Here is a 25,351-nt window from a genome sequence, read left to right as displayed (position 1 = left end):
TGATTTACAATGTTGTGTTAGTTTCAGCTGTACAGCAAAGTGAATCTATTACGTATATACATTTATCCACTCTTTTAGATTCTTTTCCCATATAGGCCATTACAGAGTATTGAGTAGAGTTCCCTGTGCTATACAGTAGGTCTTTATTATCCATTTTATACATAGTAGTGTGTATACGTCAATCCCAATCTTCCAATTTATCCCTCCCCCCACCCTTACCTCCTGGGAACCAGAGGAATTTCAAAGTTTTGGGGGACCATATTTTGATGCCACCATATCACCCTTAACAGCTCCTTCTCCTTCAGCTACAAATTCAAGTCATCACTATGTCGTAATGATTTTAGTCCTCCAACATCTCTTGAGTCTGTTCATCTTTCTCTGTTTCCTCTGCCACCTCACCGATGTAAGCTGCCTCTCCTAAGCTACTTCCATAGCCTCCAACTGGCTTTGGGAGCCTGTTTTATCCCTTCTCCTATCTGCTGTCCACTCTGAAGCCAAACTGATCTTTTCAAATGAAATTATGACCATGTTGCTATCCCTACTTAAAGCTCTTCAGTGATTTCCCATTACTATTAGGATAAGACTCATATCGTGAGGATAGATTCTCCTAAGTCATGTTTAGGCTCTATAAACCACTGAAATATTCCCCCACATCCCAATATTTCAGCACCTAGACTGCCTCCTTTACCTTTACACCTTGAACATTACAAAAATGTCTATCATATCACATCCTGAACTTCTTGGTCTGGAAAAATATTATCATCAGAACTACCTGTTGTGTCAACACCTTCCTTTCTGTCTAACCTTAAAAAATCACAAGTCCTTTCTCTCCATAAAGCCTTCCTAGGTAACTTTGGGCCCCAGTGATTTCTTCCTGATTTGAATTTGAGGTCTCAACCACTTTTTTGACCCTCTGTTATACTGCCATTTAACCTTTCACCCACTTCGGGACTTGTTTTCCTAAGCAGCTTGGGGATAAGAACCTACTGCTTATGCTTTTTTTTTTTCCCCCCCCCTTGGTATCATAGTTTCCAGAACAAGGGCTCACAATATATGTTTGGTTTTTTACTATCAAGTTATAACTTTCCGGTCCTCTTTTCCTCTCCGACTCTTTTCATTGAGTTCTCTCCTCAAATCTAAAACTCCCTTTAATCCAACTAGGGCATCCATCTTACCAAGCATTCTCAGATACTACTATTGACCTTTAAATTGTGAGCCTCTACAACGTGTGCTAAACATAAACAACTAGATCCTTGTCCTTGGTGATTGGTTTTGGGGCACTGTTCTGCCCAGTTATCTCCTTTATAATTTTCCTTTCTCTCCCCTCCATATCTAAGTTAAATTTCTATCTGGACAACTTCCCCAAATAAGGCTTCTTTCCAACCAACACCTGACCTCTAACCAGCCGCACTGCCTCCCCCAGTGCCCATTTCTAAGCCCTGGTTCTCTTTTCTAAGACGACCTCCAAAAAGCCCAGGGAAGGCAGCCCAAGTCTCACTCCCACAAGGCCACTAGCATTCTTGGGGCCAGAGGAGGATGGACTAAAAGAGGATGGGCCCGCGGAGGTGGGGGGGCACTGAGGAGTGGGAAGGGCTGGAGAAGGGGGTCCGTAGAGGGTGGCGACCACGATGCCCACAGCCGAGCCGCCAGCCCCACGCTCTGACCAGAGCCGAGACTGCCGGGCACAGGGAGTGGGGACCCTGCCCCCAACATCAGGGACCAGAAGTGAGCATTGCTGGGACACGGCTCTGGGGCGAAGTCCACTGGGGAGGGATCCGTGTTTGGAGCGTGCCCTTGGATTCGCCTCCTTCATTTCCAAATTGGAAGAAACTTACAAATTGTGCTGATGTTGCAAATTGGCTACTTGTCCCTTTATGCTCCTCACCACATTCCTTGGGCTAAAATCAATCATCATACGCAAATCGTGACAACAAAAGTTGTATTGAGCAGGATGTTGTCAACCAAACCAGGAAACTTAGACAAGAGACTGGCTGAGAGCACTTGGCAGTGCCCTCCTTGTGATGAAGAGTGGGATAACAATTTGTGGAAACAGACCAGCACCCCATTTCTCTGGGTCACAGCCATCTAGTATAGTAACAATAGCCCTTCAAGCAACATAGTCGTGGAACATAAACCTAATCTGGCTTCAGGTACCTGCGTTCCCAAGTCTCTGCCGTATGTTCTGCCTGGGGAAAAACAGTGGAAATCCACAGTAACTGAATATCTAGCTCACCAAATGCCAGACTCTAGAGGACTCTTGCTTCTTCCTGCTACCAGTGGGTTCTTCATTTTTCTCCTAATTTAATTATAGAAAGATAGACATCAGTGATTTTCTAACTGACAAGTACCTTTTCTCTCTCCCTCCTTTGAGTGCTCACTCTGATGCAAGAAAGAACTCTGTATATGTATAGCTGATTCACTTTGTTATAAAGGAGGAACTAAAACTTTACCATTGTAAAGCAATTATACTCCAATAAAGATGTTAATAAATAAATAAATAAAGTGTATCCCTTATAGAAAGTCCAAAAAAAAGAACCGTCATACTCAAAAGAACAGCTTGAAATAAATCATAGATTGTAGATAGCAAAAAAAAAAAAAAAAAAAGACTCAAATTGCTGTCATGGCCTCTTAGACTTGGGCCCATCCCATATTTCTGGCTGCACTGGGAGTGGTATAACTTTGGAATTGCTTTGTAGGAGAATCTTGAGGGGTAAAGTTTGGCAGATAGTGAAGTTTGTCCTAAACCTCCCTGATGGCACAAATCTGATGTTTGTACTTGGTTGCTGTGTTTATTTGGAGTCATCATGGGAGGCTAAAGGATATCACACAGGGGGAATCACAACCCCCCCAAACCACCCCTTTGGCTCCATCTCTACACACTGGCTTGTTTTAGTTTCTGGAAAGTGGCCCACCTTCTCTTGTGCCCTGACCTCTGCACAGTGCACTTCTCTCCCCCACTCACCTCTTCCCCTGTTTTCTTGTGGTTCCCTCCTGCTCATCTTCCAATGTCAACTCAAAAGACCCTTCCTAAGGACAACCTCTCCTCATCCCCCAATCCTCGGTTATATCCTGTCATTGAATGTGTACCACTTGTTACCATGGTGGTTTTACATTTGCCTCTGTGATTATGTATTTATTATCATTTGACTCACGCAGAGGATCAACGCCATGAACGCAGGAACTGTGTCTGTCTCTGCTTGTCATTTTGTCCCCAGAGTCTGTCAGAGTCCCTGGAACAGGGGCACCCAGCAGCCATTTGCTGGGTGGGTGTTCATGAATGAGTACCTACCCTTTGGATCCTCACCAGGCAGCAAGCTGGTTTACTCTCAGTGTCTCTTATCCTGTCTCTCTTCCCTTCCTTCTTACTCTGTCCTGCTTCTCTCCAAGCCTCAATTTCCTAATTGCATTGGTTTCTATCAACATTACCCATCATTTCTAGGGCTGGATGGATGAGAGGGGCTAATTAAGGAAATGGATTTGCCCTGCGTGTTAAAGGAAGAGAGTCACTCACTGTGTCTTCCCTCCCTCCCAGATGGCACTTGTGTTTTAGCAGGGGCTTCAGCGCCTTCACTCAGCAGTGGGCATTTCAGTATTGAGACAGCCAGTGGAGGACATATTTGACTTGGAGGTAAAGTTTAGTTGCTCCTCAAACTACCCCACCTTGGCAGCACTCAGGTTTTGTCTCCATGTCCTCCCTGCCTGCTGGGCTTGTCTCTGTTCCCAGATCATTCTGTCCCTGGAGCAGCCCTCTCTGCCCAGGGCACCAACTCCTTATCATTTGCACTTAACACTTAATTAGGCTCTATTAGGATGCTGGCTGACAGTGATGCTGGCTAACTGCTTCCTAGGCAGGGACTGTGTCATGAACCACTCAATCAATAAAGTCTTATTAGCACGCAGCTCTGTGTACATACCTTGGGGTGGGAACTACCAAGCGATGGGTACAAGAGAAGTCTGAGACACAGCCTGCCGGAAGGAGCTGCCATATGATGAGGAGAGACGGCTCGCACACATAGACCCACACTGACATGAGAATGACGTGTGCATGGGGTACGTGCTCCCTGAAGCGCTTCAGCGAAGCCAGTAAGGGCTGCGATGGTCCAGGTGGATTCCTGGAGGAGGTGGGGCATGAAGATGCCTCTGATCATTTTTCCAGGGCCGTGCACTAAACTAGGGCCTTAGGAAAATTGCTTAAATTGACCGGAATTCATAGATTCCTAAAGATCCATGCTGAACAAAGAGTTCCTCAAACATTCATGGAGTTCTAACCCCCCATCTGCCAATCTGAGAGCCTACAGGAGTCATTCCCACCTTGTGGGGTGCAGGACAAACCAACATGCACGTGCGTGTGTGAGCTGCACCCCTTTCCCTAGAGACCAGCGCTTTCTCAATGTCAGAGCATGTACCTAGTCCTGGGGTGCGGTGGGCCCCTTCTGGCCTCGGGCACCTCCTCCCTAACTAAGAATGTGGTTTCTCTGAGCAAATGGATTTTGCTAAGTGGAGGCATTCCTGCCAGTTTTCCAAGGGTTCCCATAATGTGCTGTGTACGCCTAAAGCCACCAGTCCATCAAGCATTTCATTATTCTCCTCGGATGTATTGCTTTCTGGTTAGCTCTCAAGAGACACTTTATTATCTTCTTAACACACCTTATTTACAAGCAATCCTGGAGGCTTCAAGCTGTCTCTTCACACCCCACCCACTTAAGGAGGTTAAATGACCTTTCCCATTTCCCTCTGGGGCCACTTGCAGACTTGGCATCCCCTCTCTGGGCTCCTTTTGTTCTTTCTTTCTTTTTTTTTTTTTTTGACATTTTCTAGCAATGTGTAAGGTAAGTTCTTCAACCAAATTTCTCTGGTTGCAAATCCTACCCATCTTTTAAACTTAAGTTCTCTAGAACTCATTCAGTTTGCTGTCCAAGAGCACTTATTTGAGCATCTCCTATGTGTTAGGCAGTTTTTTGAGCCCTGAGGATATGAAAAGGAAGGAAAAATAGTGTAGCAGAGGAGAAGGGTGTGACAATATAGAATGCTGGCATAGTTCTTGCTTATGTGCCAGGATGAAGGTTGTGCATGCTTAATATGTTGTCATCCAACCCTCACAACAACCTTGAGTTAGATAATATAATTATCCTCATTTTATAGTCAAGGAAACTGAGGCACAGAGAAGTTAATTAAGTTGTGCAAGGTTCCACAGCTAGGAAAACCAAGAATGAGGATGCCAGCCTGGGCAGTTTGGCTCCAGCGTTTGTGCTCTTGGCCACTCTGCCATATGTAATAAACTCTCATGAGAGAGTACTAGGATGAAGGTACTCGTGGGTGGTACCCATGGCACAAAGGACAGAGTCATCTACTCTGCTTGAGAACCTTTGGGCATTTTCTCTAGGACAATGTATGTGCTTAAAATTTCTTCCTCAGCAAACCCCTATTGTGCTGTGAGATTTTGATTCCTTCCTTGCAGGTGAAAGCACCTGCTACTCCAAGTTGTATACCCTTGGGAAGGTTAACACATCACTGAACTATTTGTTTTTAACACCTTATAGTGAATTAGCTTATCAGATGGATGGTCTTGTAAATATCAGAAGAACTCAGCCTTGAGAAAAAAAGGAGAGTGTGGGGAGGGAGCAAGAAAGAAAGAATACCTCTGGAGGATGAGGGACACAGCTGTTGGCAGCAACAGGATGGGAGAGCTGCAACTACTGGGGAGAGGATGGGTTCTGGCAACTGGAAAGAAGATACCCATTGTAGATTTGTACAAACAAGTAGAAAGGGAGGTTGTCGGAAGGCTCTAGAAGCAAACTTCTCCACTTCCTAGTTTTCTGGTGATGGATTAGATGTCCCACTGGGTACTTTTGTCTCATCCACTGAGTAGGATGCAAAGATTCCACAGAACAGAAAAACGAGGGCCACAGAGCTAATAAACAGTAAGCCTATAGTAAGAGGTGAAAGGAACTGGGTTTATTACAGTTTATTACAGAACTGCGGGTGAGAAAGTTGGTGATTGCAAACATCAGAATCCTCTGAGTTCATGATGGGAAATTATTGAGAAGTTAAGCCAGATGTCTTTGCTGCCAGTGATGTCAGAAAAAGAGGATACTGACTGAATCAGTGAGAAGGATTTGATGAGCTGTGGAGGATTTCCAGTGATGGTTGTTGGCGTGAAGGTCTTAAACATAGGATAAATTCTCATCTAGGATTATGGAAAATGTAAGTGTGTCTCAGGGCACCAGATCAGCCTTTAAAGATCCTTCTCAGGTTTACAAATAGCATTTAAATAGTGCTCTATACTTGTTCAAGATTTTTTCCTTTTCTTTGAGTTCTTTCTCATCCATTCATTTCAATCTGTTCCCTCACAAATTAACATAAAATGACTTTAACTCGCCTTTGTAGTGGTCTCTAAAATTGATCTACTCTTTAGTTATAATCATTAGTAATTATTATTCCTTTATGATAGTTCACCCATGGTGCTGGTAGGTGGTTATCTCTTGTGATTAACTTCTAACTAAGGACGTGTCTCAACAAGACTACGGGATGAGAAAGTGGAAGTTATTTGATATGAATATATATAGAGAGAATATATTGAACACACATATATATAATGTAACTGTCATATGTTGAGCACTGATTATGGGTCAGGAATCATTCTAAACAAAGTACACATTTCATGTTATTTAATCTTCAAACAACCCATTGTTCAAGTGAGGACCCTGGCACAGAGAGCTTACATAAACTTCTCAAGGTTGTACATTTAGTAGATAAAGGAACTGGATTTCCAGTGGACGCATTCTAGCTCTGGAGCCTGTGCATTTAAACTCAATGCTATGCTACTTCCTGAAATGGCCATAGAGAAGTTGTGTATTAAATATGGACTGGTACAGGAGTGGCCCAAGATGGCTGCATAGAAAGACGCTGAGCTCACCTCCTCCCACAGACACACCGAATCTACACCTACACGTAGAGCAATTCCTCCTGAGGAAGATCTGAGGACTGATTAAACAGCTACTGCACATAGGACAACATAGAAATGGGTAGGAAAGACAGATGTTGTATCCATGGGAACCCAATCCCCAACACAGCAACCTGCAGTAAGGAGGGATATTGCTGATGGGCCTGAGTACGAAATTGCCCACCCTGGGAATCAGCATAAAAATCAGCAATTTAGGGGCGTCCCTGGTGGCGCAGTGGTTGAGAGTCTGCCGATTCAGGGGACACGGGTTCGCACCCCGGTCCGGGAGGATCCCACATGCCGCGGAGCGGCTGGGCCCGTGAGCCATGGCCTCTGAGCCTGCGCGTCTGGAGCCTGTGCTCTGCAATGGGAGAGGACACAGCAGTGACAGGCCCGCGTACCGCAAAAATAAATAAATAAATAAATAAAAATCGCTAGTTTCAAGGGTATCCAGACTACATAGGAAGGAAATCCACTTACTAGAGCTTCTGCCAAATGGGTGTGTCACTCACACTGTAGTCATAGGTCCACCCAGATTCAAGGAGTGGGGACATAGACCCTACCTCTTGATGGAGGAGAGTCAAAGTCACATGGTAAGAAGAAGGTATGTGATGAGAGATACTGATGTGGCCACACTCTTTTTCTCATCTTTTTTTCTGATAAACTTATACAGAATAAATTCCCCTGGGAGAACCCTCTCTCTCTTTATCTTGACTTAATCTTATTCATCAACTTTCTTACCATATTTAAGCACTCCATAAATATTTGCTAAATAAATGAATAAATCATCATCATCATCGCAACCAAAAAGACGGTGGGAAATATTTGTTGAGAGCGTTCTATGTGCCAGGCATTAAGCAAAGCATTTATACATACTATCTTGTTTAATTCTCCCAACAGCTCTGAGAATACTAGTGTCCCTTTTTATGGATGAGAACTGAGGCTGACAAAAGTTTACACAGTGTGTAAGAAGTGGGGCTGAGGCACAAAGCCAGGCTTTTACCCATCACACAACGCAATTAACTTTGTTGAGATGATGTGGGATGGGGACAGGGTGAACCAAGGTACACATGTTTGTCTTCACCCCGGGCCTGGAGGAGAACAGCTGGTGTGCCATGGCCGAGATCTCAGTTGTAGTGTGTCTAGCTGTGGCTGGAAGAGCGTCACTGGCCATTCCCTCAGAGGTCCAGTGGACGATGAGTATGAATGCCCATGTCAGTTACTTCTCACTTTCTTTCCAGTCTGGGTGACTGTCCACGCCATCTCTGTGGAAACCCCAAAGGATGTTCTTCGAGCTGCTTGGGGAAAGAGCATTACCCTTCCATGCACCTACCAAACTTCCTCCCTCAACCGAGAAGGATTTATCCAATGGGACAAGCTTCTAAGGAGTCATACGGTAAGGATTTTTTAAAAGTTGGGAGCATCATGGGTACCACCTGACCATGACCTCTTGGAGGATAAGCATTACAAAGCCATTCAATAAATGTTAGGCAGAATAAACCTAGTTAGCACCCAGGCTGGGATGGGTGGGGAGGGAGCAGTGAATGTTGGACCCAGGGAGGTCCATATTTTGCCACCTCTTGTGTGAAAGAGTCACCTTCCCCAAAACATCTTTCTGTTGGTCAGTCTCAAATGACCTAATCTGTATCAGTCCTTTTGATTAGCATAGTGCTCTCCCTTGAGGCCAAATTTTGTTACAGTTTTTTCCTATTTGGGTTCTTTTGGGGACTCTGGGAAGATTTTATTTTCTATTTTGGAATAGATAGTAATCCCATGGCTCAAAAATTAAAACATCATGAAAGTGTACATTGAGAAGTCTCATTCCTCTCCCTGCCCCTCTTGTCCCATCTACCCAGTTTCCACACCCTAATCCATCTATCTCCCCGTCCTGCCCAGCAAGGCTAATTTTCACTGGTACTGGTTTCCTTGGGGCCAGCATTTATTCTGATTGATTGGTATCTCTGCTACAATTGTTCAGTATTGTGAATATCACTTTTGGCTAAGATTTAGCTTCTTGTGTATCCTTCCAATGATTCTTTATGCCAATTCAAGAAAATGTGAGTGTATATATTCACACACATGAAAATACATCTACTTTTGACCCTAGAATCCCAGTCCCCTATTCCCCTCACCAAAGGCAACCACTATTACCAGATTTGGGGATGGACTGCTATAGATGCTCCACATGTATACCATGCACACACAAACACAGGCATATATTTACATATACGTATATGAATATGTATGTTTATGTAAACTACATCCATACTGTCCTCCACTTGGCTTTTTTTCCTCTTAATATACCTTGGAACTCTTTCCATATGTCAGTACATTTATATCTATCTCATTCTTTTTAAAATATTTGCATTAAGTATCACATTTTATGAATGCTCTATACGTACCAATGATGGACATTTGGTTTGTTCCCTATATTTTGCTGCTACAAATAATGCAGCAATAAATAGCCTTTTATATATGTCTCTAGGTATATTTTAAATATTATTGAAATTATTTATAAATATATATTATATATAAGATAAATTATTAAAAATGAACTTCTGGGTCAAAGGCTATGTGGATTCAAAATTTGGATAAATAATGTCAAATTGCTTTCATTGGATGTCAGACCAATCTTCATGTTCACCAACAACAGTGTAGGCACCTATTTCTCTAACACAGAGTAGTCTCAAACTATTTGATATTTGCTAATTTGATGAGTGAAAAAGTATCTCATTATTGATCAAATTCACATTTCTTTAACTGTAAGAAGAGGAACATCTATTCATAATTTTTTTTTTGACCACGTGTGCAGCGTGTGGAATGTTAGTTCCCCCCAGTGGGATGGAACCCATGCCCCATGCAGTGGAAGCATGGAGTCTTAGCCACTGGACTGCCAGGGAGGTCCCTATTCATAACTTTTAAAGTGAGTTCTACTTTTAAAATGCACACATGCCTGGCATTAGATCCCCAACTACTCAGAGTGAAAGCATTTAGCTTTTTCCCTGACAGAAAAGAAAAGGGAACCCAGGACACCCAAGTCCTAGAGCAGCAGGGCCGATGAGAAAGGAGAGCAAATCTTGGCCTAAGGCACCTTATTGTCTGTTGCCCAAGGCACCCTGATGGGATAGAGCACATGTCCTATCTGTTTCCAGAACTCCAGGAAAAAACCTAGAGAGGGCAGCTGCTGCCTTTAGCTTGTAGAAACTGAAGACATGTTCTTTCACCATTACATGTATTCAGCAAACAAGATGTTAGGTCTCTGGCAGGCACGCTTCTGAGTGCTGAGATAAATACTAAAGATCTTTTGTTGACTGATGGATCCCTTACTTCTTAAAGGATTTGAGGCAATCCCCTTGAGAGCAAGCAAGGGTGCAGAGAAAGGGATTTAACCTATGCCCTCAAGGACATTATTGTGACAGGTCCTAGCAAGGGTTGGGGGTGACTTGGGGGAGATCCCAGGAGGGGGAAGTCTTAGGAGAGCTGTGATTGAGAGGAGTGTTGGGGCATGAAGAGTCCTTGGCAGAGCCAGTAGGTCAGAAAAGAACTGAGCTGGGAAAGACCAGCATCCACAGATGGGTCCACTGCCCAAGACAGATCCTCATCTCCCACCTTGTTGCTCCTCCCCTTCTCAGCCAAGCTTCCTGAGTTATCTGCCCCTACCAGGGCTGCTGCATGTGGTTGGGCAGATTATGCACTTGGGTACCCAGCCCAGGGTGCCTGACCACCATTAGCTTGGCAAAGGTGTGTCTGTCCAACAACTAGAGCACCTTTTCCTGATTTGCGTAAAGACCATGCCCAGGCATCAGACCTGACACTATGTCTCCACACTCTTTTCCCTACCTGGCATGGTCTGCCTTCCTCCCCCAATGCTCCACCGAAATCACCAGCAGATTCTCTTTTGTTAAATTCAGTGTGCTGATTCAGTCCTCATCTTATTTCATTTCTCCATAGCTTTTCCAACTATCAACCACTTTCATATCTTGGAATCTCCCTCCCTTGGCTTTCTGGTAGCCTCGTCTTGGCTTTTACCCATATCTCTCTGACCTCTCTCTGACATTTCCAAATGAAGTAACTTGGGGACTTGCCATTTCTCTACTCATTTACCCGCAGTGGCTTCATCAAGCCCATGGCTCGATGCCATCTGCTTTGCATATATTATCTACTTTAACTCTCACAAAAATCCTATGATACAAGTGTTATCATTATCTTCACTTTGTAGATGAAGAAATGGAGTCATAGAGAGGTCAGCATTTTGCTCAGGGTCATAGAACTAGTAAGTGGCAGAACTGGAATTTGAATTGAGGCAGTCTGGCTCAGAAGTAGTGATCTTAGCTAGTACCATGTTCTGTTTGATAAATGATAAGTATATCAATGAATAAACAAATTCCAAAGGTGAGACTCAAATAAATAAAGGGGGCTTGGAAGCCAAGGATGGCTACCTAGCACAATGCCTGCACATAGTAGGTGTTCAATAAATATTGGTTGACTGAATGTCTGAGAACAGACAATGAACTAAAATGGAATGGGTAAGAGGTGCCAGAGGTTACAAGAGGTGAAAGCCTCACTTACTCACACGTGCTCCTCTGGTATGAACTGCTTACCTGCCCTGGGCTTTCAATATTTTCACTAAAAACATATAAATATATCTTAAGAGGAATCCACAAATGGATACCACGTATAGAGCTCTTTGTTCTGCAGAGTTGGTGTGTCAGTACACCTGGGCCTGGGAATGGAGGATGAGGGTAGTCAGGACAGGCTGGAGCATCTTGCCAGGGCCTTAGGCTGAAGACCAAGTGATATTTCTTCTTCCTCACAGGAAAGGGTGCTCATCTGGACATTTTCGACCAAAACTTACATCTATGGTGAACTTTATCAGAACCGTGCCAATGTATCAAGCAACATTGAGCAGTCAGATGCCTCTATCACCATTGACCGGTTGACCATGGATGACAACGGCACGTACGAGTGCTCTGTCTCACTGTTGTCGGACCTGGATGGTGTCTCCAAGTCACGCGTCCGCCTCTTGGTCCTGGGTGAGTGTCTCCTTCTCCTTCCTGGGGTGGTAGGAAGAGGGGCGGTGAGAGGAGCAGGGCACCCTGCTGGTAAGGTAAAGCCAGGGAGCAATGCCTGACCAGGAGCTAAGACTCCTCCCCTCACCCCGTCTCTCTCAGGGGTTGGGGTGCTGCCCCTCCTCCTGGAACCAAATACTCTTCTGTTTGGTCAGACAGCTCCCTAGGGCCAAGGGCAGGGCTGATTTGGAGTGGTCCCTGGGGGTCAGCCTTGGAGATTCTGTCCCTGCTCTGTCTGGTACTCTTTCCTTCACACCAGCTCCTCTCTTTTTCATGCCAAACTTACTAAACAGAAGAAAAGGGGAAATCCTAGATCCTACTATAAAGACTCTCACTGCTTTGCTTTGATGCTGGGGGCCAAATAATGACTCTCTTACAGGTCAGGCATCTTTCCCAGCCCTCAGTTCGGCTAATCAGTAGAAGCCCTTCACACCACCATCTCCCCACCCCTCGGCTCCAACACACCATTGATCAGGTTCTACTGCTTCTGAAATATGTCCCATGATAACATTCTTTCTACACAAATAGTTTATTGTTGGAGTTTATAGTTTTGGAATAACTGAACAGTCACCTACTCTTAGTATCTTCATTTTGCAGATGAGGCCAAGAGAAAGTAGACACCTGACTCAACGTCAAACAGTTAATGGAAAAACTTTAGTGAGCACCCAACCTGTGTCCACTCTAAGAAATGGCCCCCACCGTGGGAGGTAGCAATACTTTAAACCAAAGCAATGGATCATGTTTCCTTCATTTTTTCCCCTTTACACTACATAGTGGGATTTTATTTTTAATTACATAAGGTGGCTGCCTGGGTTTTTGAATCATTGTAGTGAGTCAGACAATAAAGCCCTGAATAAAGAATAACCATCTCCTCCTTGCACCCTACTGCTAACAAGGTGGCCAAGGCTAGTACTTGTGTGTATTCTTCCACACTCTTCTCCATGTCCTTTCAACACACACACACACACACACACACACACACACACACACTTTCTTTTTGTTTCTTTACTTTTCTTTAAAAAAAAGAGATCATATTATAAAGATGATTCTGTAACTTTTTCTTAATGTTTCATGCACATTTCTCCACATCAACGCATACAAATCTACCTATTAATAGAATACATTCCCGTGCATGGATGTACTATGATTATGCCAGTGTCCCATACTGATGATCATTCTCAGGCTGTTTCCATGTTTTTTTTGTACCAACAATACTGACTATGTATTTTTTCACTGTGTTATATGTGTTTCTATTGGATAGATTCTTAAAAGAAGGATTTCTATTGCTTAACATCATTAAGCATCAAGGAAATACAAATTTTTAAAAGTAGAATTTCTAGGTCAAGGACTATGCCTTCATTAAATATTACTCCATACCGGCAAATTACTTTTCCCCAAAGCAACCACCACTGCCATGAGCATTATGTGATCATGTCTGTTTTCCTGTATTCTTACCAGTACTGAATATTATCAATCTTTTTAAGTTTTGTAAATTTTGTTAATTTGCTAGGTGAAAAAAAAATCAGTTCAGTCCAAGTCAGTATTTTAAATTAACATCCAATAAGCTTCACGCCTCTCCTGAACTTTGTGCTGACCCCCTAAATCTTGGACACCAGCAGTGGAATAAGGGCTGGGTCTGTTTTCTTACTCTCCTTAGTCCACCTCCTCTCACCCCCACTTCTGGCTCCTCTGAGGTCATGGCCAAGGGAGGGAGTGTTAAAGGGAAAAAGGCAAGGCCATGTTCACCTAGCCAGGCCACTTACCATTTTCTCTTGGCTAACCCCAATCATAGCAGACATCCCACTACCGCTTCTTTTGTGAGGTGCATTAGTGGGTTCTTCAGCAACCCCCAGGGATCCACCTGACACAGGTAGTGTGCGCACCCACTGGCCAGACTCTCACATCCACCCCCCTTTTCCACCCTCCCCTGCTTCTGGCAACTCGCTCCTGCTCTCCGCTGTCCACTCTGGGCTCCCCTTGATCCAGCAAGCAGCTCTCTGGAACTGAGTCCCTTCAGTATGACAAGAATCAGCCTCCATCATTACCCTCCTAAACCTTGCATCTGGGAGGGCAGATCCCTCTCACCACTGCACACTCTCCTCACCCCACCACGGCAGTCTGCTCCAGCCAGCTTCTCTGGGCAAGGGGCACGCACCATAGTCTGACCTCAGACGGGTCCTCAGATACCCAGGGACACCTATAAAGCCCTGCCATCACCACACTCCAGAGGTAGCAGTGCAGGGACTTACCCATTTCTGTCCCTCAGCAAACCTCAGCCAGGAGTGAGAGATGCCAGCTCTTGACAGTAGACAACCCCATTCTCTATGTGGGATACTCTTGGTTCCTCCCTCGCTGGGCCTGAGTTGAGGGAAAATACCTCCTTCCCTTCCCCTAAGAGAAGGGGCGAGATGCTCATGGATCCCTATTCCTGAGAATCCTCTTTAAAGAAATCTCCCAGATGAATCTCAAGCCTTCTGGGTGAGGGTAACTGTTTTTTTTTTTTAACATCTTTATTGGCGTATAATTGCTTCACAATGGTATGTTAGTTTCTGCTTTACAACAAAGTGAATCAGTTATACGTATACATATGTCCCCATATGTCTTGCCTCTTGCGTCTCCCTCCCTCCCACTCTCCCTATCCCACCCCTCTAGGTGGTCACAAAGCACAGAGCTGATCTCCCTGTGCCATGCGGCTGCTTCCCACTAGCTATCCACCCTATGTTTGGTAGTGTATATATGTCCATGCCACTCTTACTTCGTCACAGCTTACCCTTCCCCCTCCCCATATCCTCAAGGCCATGCTCTAGTAGGTCTGTGTTTTATTCCCGATTTGCTCTTGGGAAGGTCACTAGGATGTTTCTCATGCCTCTCCTCAGTACTGAGGACACTTACCATTCAGAGCCTCAACCTGAAGGTTTTAGTGGAAATTCTGAGACACAGGAGAAGTCCCCTCTGTATCCTGCTGATGTTTTCTGTTATGGATTTAGGGTCTCTTGTCTTTGCACAAGGTCTCTCACTCCCACCTTTGGGGTTATAAAAATGAACTTAATGTTTTTTCTTATGTCTGTAAGTCTTATTTTTTATCCTTAGATTTTGTTTTATCTGGAATTTATTTTTGAACATAGGATTCTAAGGGTCTTTGTTTTCTTCCAAATGGATAGCCAATTACATCAGCATCGTTTATTATATCAAAGAAACAACTATTTTCCCTCTGGAATCCCAGCTTTGTCACATATTAAGTTCTTACATATACATGGCTGTCTTTTACTCCTTATTTTATTTATTTTCCTTTTGATTATTCCTATGCCAATATCATGTGCTTTTGATTACAGTATGTCTGTTGTCTGTAGTCAGTGTTGCTATATACAGACATACAGACACATACACACATGCACACATATATATTTAGAATTATCAGTATTTGTGTAGTTGATTTTAAGGTCTGGCACTGTGTAATATCTTCTCTTACTAAACTTTTCCAAAAATTTTTGTCAGTTTTTACACATTTATTCTTTCATATTAATTTTAACATCACTTTGCTTAGTTAAAAAAAGTTGTTTGGAATTATATTCAATATGCATTTTAATTTGCAAAGGAATGATATTAAGGAAGATGGTATATCAGATTTTCTGACCTTCAAAATTGGTGAATCTCTAATGATAGAATTCCAGACTTTCTGTGGCCAAATGAGGATTAAGGTGTTTACTTAGTTGTATAGGAGGAGGGCAGGAAACTGCACCCATTCCATGTAACCAAATACCCAATCTCTCTGTGTCTTCCTGCTCTGCAAACCAAAGGGATCCCTCTTAAATGGAGGGAAAAATACCATCTATTTCCAATGACCTTTGCCTGTATAGAGTTGTTATAGATAACACAAATTCACAATCATAACAGCTATCATTTATTGAGGGCCTGCTATGTGCCAGGCATCTCACTAAGTGCTTTATGGATATGATCTCATTTAACCTTTGCAATACATCTATGAAAGTGGGTATTAACACTCATATTTAATAGAAGGGAACACTGAGACTTGAGAGGTTAAATGACCACTAGAAGGTGTCCAAGCTTTGATGGAAATCAAATCCAAAGCCCTTCACCGTTCCACCCTGTAAGTTTGCCATTCCCAACCAATTCCATTTCTGGATGATTCCCAAACTCTTCTAGGTTTACTTATCGGTGTACTCTCTCCTTCACTCGATGGCAGATGTAGACTTTCCAATATGTTTTATCATGTCACAGCATTAACTTGTGTTTTTCCCTTCCTGAGCCCATGCCAGCGAAAGAAGGTTGAAGGGGCAGAGCAATGCCAGCCCTGGATGTGCCCATTGCCTTCATTTGTCCACAGGACATACCCATCTTGGAAACATCACTCACTGAAAACTGAGATTCTGTAATTGCTCTTCCACACTGAAGGTCTCAGCTTAGGGTCTGGGACACTGAAGCCCTGCCACCCTGTGAGTGCATGGATGTTTATTTCAGGGTTTTCATGAGGAGCTCTGATGGTCTTAGAGCTTTAGGAACATCCTCCCCTAATCTCATGGACAAGGCTGACACCACCAGATTTTATCATCTTATAGCATTTTTACAGCTGTGTTTTAGTTGCCCCAGACTAGGTGGAGTGCCATGATGTGTTTTTCTACCGCTCCATTGAATCAGGGGACCTACCTATTTGTGGAGTGCTCCTTAGGTCAAAATATCTAATGAACAGAAGGTTGTTAGAAAGAAGCCTATTTCTGCTCTGCTGTCCTGTTCTTATTCCCCGGCTACAACAACCTTAGTCCAAACACAAATAAACAAATAGCTGTGTTTGGTGATCCCTTGCCTCTTAAAAAAAATACTAATTTAAAAAAAGAAGAAGAAACAAGAAAAGAAAAACATTCACCTATATCACTGGTTTTTATATTTCTCCATGTTTTCTTCCAGATCCTATCCACATGCTTATTTATGTACATAACTGAATTTGTAGCTTAACCACTGGCACTTTTCTCTTTTCATTCCACATCACCTAACACTTCCTGCTATCTTAGCACTTACTGTTCTTTAAGCTTTATGCCACTCCAGCAAGCGGACGCAGAGTCCCTCTGTCTCTGGACTGGACACTAAGGCTGTTTCCAATTTAAGCTATTGTAATTAATGTTGAATCAAACCGTTTTGCGTGCATAGCGGTTAATTTTATTTGCATTAGCTCCTGGGGGAGATACTACCCAGCCAGGAAAATGAGCAATTTTCTACTGTTTCTCTTCTGTATTCTGCACTGCCCCATCACCCACCCCACTCCCATCCCTCCCCTTGGTCTGATTCACCCGCAGCTGAGTCCCTCACTTGGACCCACCTGGTCCTTCTCGGGCTAATTCTGTCTCCTTCTGGCTTCCCTTAAATAGCTCCTATTTTCTCCTGGCAGCAAGTTGGTTTCGGGAAGGCAGCGGGAACCCACTCAGGTGCGAATATCCCGATTTCCCCTCCCCTCTCAGGGCCAGCTGCATTTTAAGAGAGGAATTAGTTAACTCGAAGGGCAAAGGCTACAAATTTAATCTGGGATTATGCAACTCGGTGAAAAGAATGTTTTGCTTTAAAAAAAGATAATTTGGTACTATGTTAAGAAACCCAGTAAAAATCCTTTTTTAAAAAAGTTTTCTTTCCGAATGGCTTTGCTGCTGGGCTAATTTTAGGCAGAAGGGCTTTAATTATGTGGGTCCACCCACTCGGGCTGCGTGACCTCACAGTAAACTGGCGCGAACACGGAGCTTCCGGACCGAGGGGGAGCGCGCGCCCTCTTGGTCACCGCGGGGAAACCACCTGGCCCGGGTACCGGGGACTTGGCGCCGCCGGGCAGGGTGGGTCGTCTACCCGGCCTCTGGCGCCCCCTGACGTCCGCGGCGGGAGTCGCAGGCTTTCAAGAGGCCTGGGAACCCACAGCGTCCCGGCTCCCTCCCATCACTCCGCCCTCTATAAGTATTCAGGTGGTATCTGCATGCTGTTTGGGGAGATGGGACGCACCAACGGAGAATTCGAGATCCACAAGAGTCCCCGCGGGTCTCACACACCCCCGCAGCGGGTGGAAGGGCATTCTGAACGAGGTCTGTCTGATTCAAAGTCCTAGCTGTTCTTGATGGTGGGGACGGAGGAGGGGAGACTCAGGGAGGGGTCTGAACTGAGCGAGGGCCGGAGGTGCCTAGCATGAGGTGAGCCGGGAAGGCAGGGGGCCGAGGTTAAGGGCCCTGGAACAGGACCCTGATACATTCCTCCATAAGGTGGGTCTTTTAGGGGATGGTTGATCCCTTGTTTGCCATTATCTCTACTGCTGCCTCGGAGTGGATTAAAGGTTTGCTTTTAATAATTTTCCCTCAGCAAATGGTGGTATAAGAAAGCTAGTCTTGGGACTTCGCTGGTGGTCCAGTGGCTAAGACTCCATGCTCCCGATGCAGAGGGCCGGGGTTTGATCCCTGGTCGGGGAACTAGATCCCACAGGCCACAACCAAGTTTGCATGCCAGCAACTAGCATGCTTCAACTGAGACCCCGTGCAGCCAAATAAATAAATAAATATTAAAAACAAAACAAAAAAACCACTGCCTAATGGCAAATGGTAGCTATTGGCATTTAAAAAAGAAAGCTAGTCTTCGGATATGTTCAGCATGGTTTTCTGTGTTTCTGTAGGTGCTCATTTGCCCCAGTCCCTTCTCTCTCCTTTTTGGCTTGTATTACAAAGAAACCCGGTTGTGGAAAGGCTTGGCTACCAGTCATGCACATTTAGCATGACTCTGAGTCGATGTGAGACTTCGAAGGTGGTATTATATTTGTGGCTGGCTCTCTTTTTGTGGAATAAAGGCTTAGCTTCCTGGTAAAGGCATACCTGGAAACAAAGGTGACAGTTTTGATCGGTGGGGAGGGATATTCCTGTCCCTCTGGAGCACTCAAGAGATAAAGCTTGGCTTAGCAACCTTGACCTGGTTCGGGTCTCCTCGGAAGTGATGCTCACTTTCTCTGGCCTCCAAGTGCCTGCTTGCTGGGTCAACAGGGAGGACGGGAGGGCAGCTTGTGAGAGTAGCCCGTGGGTAGCAGCCTCCCCCTTCCCAGGCTGCTTCAGTCCTGTGGGTCTGGGCCTGGATTCCTGAGTCCTGTCCTTGAACCTGGGGCCATTGAGGTTTAGGGACTGTCCGATTGGGGGTGGCAGTAGGAAATGCCTTTGATTTGCCCCACTCTCACCCCATGCCTGGGTGGCCCTCACTAAGATAGCAGGAGACATGGGGCACACCTAGCCACCACCTCCAGTGTCAGAGAGGAAATATCATGGGCTGTGGTGCTTGAGGGGAGAGATGCGTCCTGGGTAGCTTCTCCCGGCAACTCTGGGCCAAACAGAGATTGGAATTCACCTGCCGTGCCCGGTGACCATGCAGCTGTGCAATCTAGATTGTAGAAAGGACAGCGCTATTTACTGGGGCAAGCCATCCATCCAAGGGGGCACATAAAGAAAGAAGCAGAGGGGACAAGCCTGCCACTGGGGAATTCCAGTAATAGTCCTCTCTACCGGGTGTCCTCCTCTTCCCACCCTCAAGGACACGACCTGAAGTCCCAGGCATACTCGATGCTTCTTGTCTCAGGGCCTTTGCACAGGCTGCTCCCTTTGCCTGGAGTGCCCTCCCCTCTCTTTCTCTGACCACCCCCCTCCTCCAATCACATCTACTATTGGCTTTGTGATTGGGTCAGTGTCCCTTGTCGTGCCTGTCCTGTCTCAGCATCCTTGCCTCCTGCCTGGTCATTGTTTGATTACTTGTCTATTGCCCCCACTGGACTCCTCGAACATGAAAACTCACTCACTATGTCATCCCCATACCCAGCAATGACAGGCATACAGTAGGTGCCCAATAGGTTTTGTAGAACAAACCACTCTACACAGCGGTATGTTAACTAATAGTGCTGAATGAAAGACCCTGGCTTAAGGTCTTCAGGAATTCTGGGAGATCAGGTTAGGCTTGTGCGTTGAGGGTGGTCAGTTGGTTTTGGTAACGTCCTTTCTTTTTTGTTGTTAATAAATTTTATTTTATTTGTTTATTATTTTTGGCTGCGTTGGGTCTTCGTTGCTGTACGTAGGCTTTCTCTAGTTGCGGTGAGCAGGGGCTACTCTTCACTGGGGTGCATGGGCTTCTCATTGCGGTGTCTTCTCTTGTTGTGGAGCACGGGCTCCAGTAGTTGTGACTCATAGGCTCAGCAGTTGTGACACACGGGATCTTCCCGGACCAGGGCTTGAACCTGTGTACCCTGCATTGGCAGGCAGATTCTTAACCACTGCACCACCAGGGAAGTCCCATAACCTCCTTTCTGTGGGCTTTCCTTTTCTTGTGTCTGCTCCTTCTGGCCCCTCCATCCCCTCAGCCCTCATTCTCCACCCCGCACATAACCCTGCTGCCACCAGGGGTCTCTCCTATCACCGAGTCACTTGTGGCAATTGCATTTTACCAGCAAAGCACGGGAAGAGGGTAATGCTTAACTGAAGGGAACATTCCTAAGAAGTTAGCATTGAAGGACTTCAGAGAGAGAGGATTTCATTGAAACCAAGGGTAGGCAAACTGCAGCCAAATCCAGTCTTCAGACTGTTTTACATGTCCTGTGAGCTAAGAATGGTCTCCACATTTCTCTGCCTGTAAACAAACAAGGCAGTATGTACGTTTGTGTGTGTGTTTGGGGTGGGGGGTGGCTATCACCAAGCCCCAACTAATTCATGGCTTCTCTTTGGCTCTTGCCTACACAGTGTCACCCTCCAAGCCAGACTGCAGCATCGAGGGAGAGACTGTGATTGGAAACAACATCCAGCTGACCTGCCAATCAAAGGAGGGCTCCCCAACCCCTCAGTACAGCTGGAAAAGTTATGATGTCCTGCACCAGGAGCGTCAAGTCGCACCAGGTAACGGGGTCAGCAAGGAAGGCCAGCCTCCCCCAACCATGAAAGCTGCCCCTTTCCCTCCACCCTGCATTTGGCACTGCAATATCTTGGACCATCTCTCTAAGCAGCATTTTCTCTTAATAGCACCTACCTCATAGGTTGTTTTGAGAAATAATAACGTAGTAAATGTTAACTTGTTTTCTTTATTCCCCATAACTGAATTCTCTTGAGTAAGCAAGTTTCAATAACCAGTTGGTGCAAAAGCACTGGGTGGGATTTTAGTTTTGATTATGATTATGTCCTAAAGTATACATTTAAGGCCTCAAGTCTAATTCTATGGCTCCACTTAAGGGTGGGGAATTTCCTATTCCCATCCCCTACCCAGGCAGGTCCATCTCAGACTCCCCTGGGGATCCCCATCCCCCAAACTCACCCCCATTTTATGGTCCCACCCAACTACAGGACCAGGTCTGCTGTAAGGGTCCCACATTCTCAGGGAAGGAAATGGTAGGTTCTGCTATGGTTGTCAGGGGACTGGTTTTGTACAGGGCAGCTTGGTATTTGACCTTTTGGTCAGGAAACAAACTGAAAAAAAAAGAAAGAAAAAAAAAAAAGAGCTGTATAAACATCCCACTGTCATTACCTTGGAGCCAACTGATGTGGGAAAACCCTCGTGGAATCCCTGGGCCCCTGTGCGCACTGGCTGCCTGGCCAGCTGCACTCACCACTCCTGAAGATCAAGAAAGACAAGGCCTGGAAGGTCCCATTGGATTCACTTCTGGGAGGACTTTCTGTCCAGTGTGGGTAGAAAGGAAGTGGGGGTGGAACACTGGATGTAGCCAACGGTTCTGAGGAGATGGGACAGGAGAGCGAGCCTTGCCGGGTGAATGCACAGACAGGGGCTCCGGTCAAACCAGGGTGAACTTCACCACTCTACTGTGCATTTGTTTGGGGGCAAAACAACTTCTTAAAAGTAAAAAAGGAATTCGTAGAATGCACTCTATTCAATGTAAAGTAGAAGATGTATTGTGGATTTCAAGCTTCTGGTTTTGTTTACATATTTCTGGTTGGCAAGTTTTTATTGAATGTGTCAAAACCATGTGACAGCTCTCCTCTGGCCTGTGAACAGCCCAGGGACTCCAGCAATGGTTGCAGAAGGTCAGCCATGGACACTGGTTGGTCTGACCTTCCAGCAAAGTGGGTACATGTGGGGCCAAAGCTGAAGATTACAAGGTGGTAAATGCTGCAATAGTTTGTATCCAGTGGTGCTGGAACACAGAGTATGCATATAGGGGTCAAAGAAAGTTTCTTCAAGGTGGGGGCACTTGAGCTGACAGGAGATCATGTTGGTTAGGAGCACGGCGTGGGCTTGAATCCTGGCTCTGCCACTTGTGAGCTGTGTGACCTTGGCAAGTTACTTAGCCTCTCTGTGCCTTCATTTGTACATTTATAAAAAGGGCATGAAACTAGTATTTACTTCATAGGGATGTTGTGAAGATTAAATAAAAGTACGTATAAAGTTCTGAGACCAGGGCCTGGTAGAATTATTAGCTGTTATCTGGACTGGGTCCTCAAGGATGAGTAGGCCAAGCTTGGAGAACAGCACAGGAACCACACATGTAGGAAGGATGGGAGGTACTGCTGTAAGAAAAGCGGCGATGAGAGATCATGCAGGGCGTGTGCATCAGGCTAGGGAGGCTGGCCTCTGCCCTGTAGGAAATGGGAACCCCACTCACAGTTCTCCTGCCTCCATCAGGAAAGACTCCTCTGCTTGTTAGAAACCAAAGCTTAGTTTTTCAGTGATCCAAACGAGGAGACCTGAGGGCATGAAAGGAGGTTAAAGGGAGATTCACTTAGTTACTTCGGAGAAGATTTATCTTGTCTCTATATAAGATTTACTCAGAGTCAGAATTGGGACCTGGGAGTGACCCAGAAAAGCATGGTTAATGGTAATAACAACACAAGCTTGCATCTGGATGGTGCTGTGAGGTGGGAGTGGTTCTCAAAGCCTTTGGCTCCGCCCTGCCTCACGGGGCCCTAGAAAGTCTATTGTGTCTTCTTCTTCTGTGGGTCAGTCCAAACCCCTTTCTGACCTTTAAAACATTTTAAAAGTCCACAGTGGGCAATTTGGGGAGCAGAGTTCCTCAACCCTCCAACATCCAAAGACACAGTTCTCAACATTAGAGATTGCTTCCTTTGACTTGGATCAGTGGAAGCAAGCCAGCAGTAAAAAGAACAGGGAATCTGGAATCAGCAAACAAGGATTTGAGTCCTGAATTCTCCACTTTGTAGCTTAAGTCACTCACAACCTCTCTGACCCTCAATATCTTCATGTGAAAACCTGGGACTATCATTATACTGCCTTCCCGAAAGGCTACGAAAAGAGTAAGAGGAGATCACATGTGTGATAGCTCTGAACTGTCCCAGTCAGCTGAGATTCATGTACTGAAGGAACAGTAATCTGGATATCAAGGAAGGAGGGAGGGGGGCTGGAGCACTTTAGGGGAGGATGTTCTGAAGGGTGGGCCTGGGCCTTGCTCGCAGCAGCCAGGGAAGATCTTGAAGGCAGCCCAAGCTTGTTGACAAAACATGGGATCAGGGGGTGGGGTGGGGGGCAGGAAAGTTCAATCTTGTCAATTTGACATCAGTGTCTCTGGCAGACCAGGGCTTCTCTGGAGGTAAACCTCTCTCTCCCCAGCTGGAGCAGAGGAATGTGGGAGCCCTATTGTCCTGTGCATCTCCTTTCTTGACCACAAGGTGTCGCCACTGCAGCAGAAACATTCATTGTAGCCAGATTTCAGGAACTATTGGGTCCTTTACAAAAAGAAAAGGGGCTTGAGAGCCCCAGATCAGAATCAACGCAGGTCTTGTGGCAATGTGTGTGCACTGGTTAATCCAAAAGTAGCTTCTAATGTCCATTGTTTGTTTTGATAAACTGGGGCAGGATAGTGCTGACTCTGGCCTAGGATGCCACATGTTCCCACACCCTAAACAAGGCCAGGAGCTCCAAGCTGGGCTCTGATCATTGGGAAGGTCCTGGAGGAGTCTGAGGTCTTCTGCCTTCTATCTGTCTGCAATGTGCTGTGTACATTTAACACATAGACTGAGCTTCACGTGCTAAAATAGTGGGACTCTGATAAGAGCTATACACCCCTGAAACATTGCCCAGGGTCATAGAGCATTTCCCAGAATGCTCTTGTGTTCCTTCAAGATGCCTCTTAAAAATATAAAAATCCAATTGGCTTAGAAAATGAGACCATTAATATCGAAACCTCCTGTTGGAGATGCCCAGTGCTCATTAGCACATCAGAAGCTCTAACTCAATGATTTCAAAACTTGCTTTGGTTGTAGACCCCTTTCTCAGTAACATATATTAACATCACATGTAAGCAGTATTCCAGAAAATGCACCATGGAATTCTAGTATAGAAGGGGTAGCATTTTATATAAAATGAGTACCCAGAGAATAGCATGCTGGGTTTCAAGGGAAGAATCTGAAGAAAGTGTATGTGAAAAAGATTGGAAGAAAATAACTTCAAATCAAAGTGCTGTTATTTACAGCTGGTGATATTACAGATGATTTTTATTTTATTCTTTGCTCTTCATTGAGGCTTTCCCTGACCCTTCAAGTGAGATTAAGATCAAATTGCACTTCCATTTTGAACTCTATAAAACACCCTGTAATCACCATTGTTTCATGTCTGTCTTCTCTTATATACTGGAAACGCCAAGAGGACAGGGACCCTGATCATCTTGTTTTGAGCTGATGTGATGAGCATATAAACATTGGACTGAATTGAAGTAATAGTTTTATGTCATAAATTCTTGTATAATATGTATATATTTTTGTAATGATGTAATGTAATACATGTATAAATTCTTATAATGAGCATCCAGTACTTTTATAATTTTTTCTTTCCTTTTAAAAAATTTTTATTTTATATTATAGTTGATTTACAATGTTGTGTCAGTTTCAGGTGTACAGCAAAGTGATTCAGTTTTACATATACATATATCTATTCTTTTTCAGATTCTTTTCCCATTTAGGTTATTATAGAATATTTAGTAGAGTTCCCTGTGCTATACAGTAGGTCCTTGTTGATTATCAATTTTATGTATAGTAGTGTGTATATGTTAATCCCAAACTCCTAATTTATCCCTCCCCTCGCCACCTTTCCCCTTTGGTAACCATAAGTTTTTCTAAGTCTGTGAGTCTGTTTCTATTTTGTAAATAAGTTCATTTGTATCATTTTTTTAGATTCCACTTATAAGTGATATCACATACTATTTGTCTTTGTCAGACTTACTTCACCTAGTATGATAATCTCTAGGTTCATCCATGTTACTACGAATGGCATTATTTCATTCTTTTTTTATGGCTGAGTAATATTCCACTGTATATATGTACTACATCTTCTTTATCCATTCATCTGTTGATGGACATTTAGGTTGCTTCCATGT

The 25,351-nt window shown here is 44.7% G+C and overlaps 1 protein-coding gene across 1 annotated transcript in view; it reads left to right on the top strand.

Annotated features, from left to right (window-relative positions):
- Positions 1-1,628: 1,628 nt before the first annotated feature.
- Positions 1,629-25,351, top strand: part of GPA33 (glycoprotein A33) — a 33,356-nt gene continuing 9,633 nt past the window's right edge. The window contains exons 1-4 of the mRNA XM_067024673.1: positions 1,629-1,725; positions 8,185-8,339; positions 11,760-11,976; positions 20,760-20,912. Coding sequence (XP_066880774.1) covers positions 1,629-1,725; positions 8,185-8,339; positions 11,760-11,976; positions 20,760-20,912 — 622 coding nt within the window. The remainder of the gene's footprint in view (positions 1,726-8,184; positions 8,340-11,759; positions 11,977-20,759; positions 20,913-25,351) is intronic.

The sequence above is a fragment of the Kogia breviceps genome, chromosome 1 (genome assembly GCF_026419965.1).
Source record: "Kogia breviceps isolate mKogBre1 chromosome 1, mKogBre1 haplotype 1, whole genome shotgun sequence".
NCBI lineage: Eukaryota > Metazoa > Chordata > Mammalia > Artiodactyla > Physeteridae > Kogia > Kogia breviceps.
The sequence above is the reverse complement of the archived record's forward strand: the minus strand, read 5'-3'. Positions and strand labels throughout refer to the sequence as shown.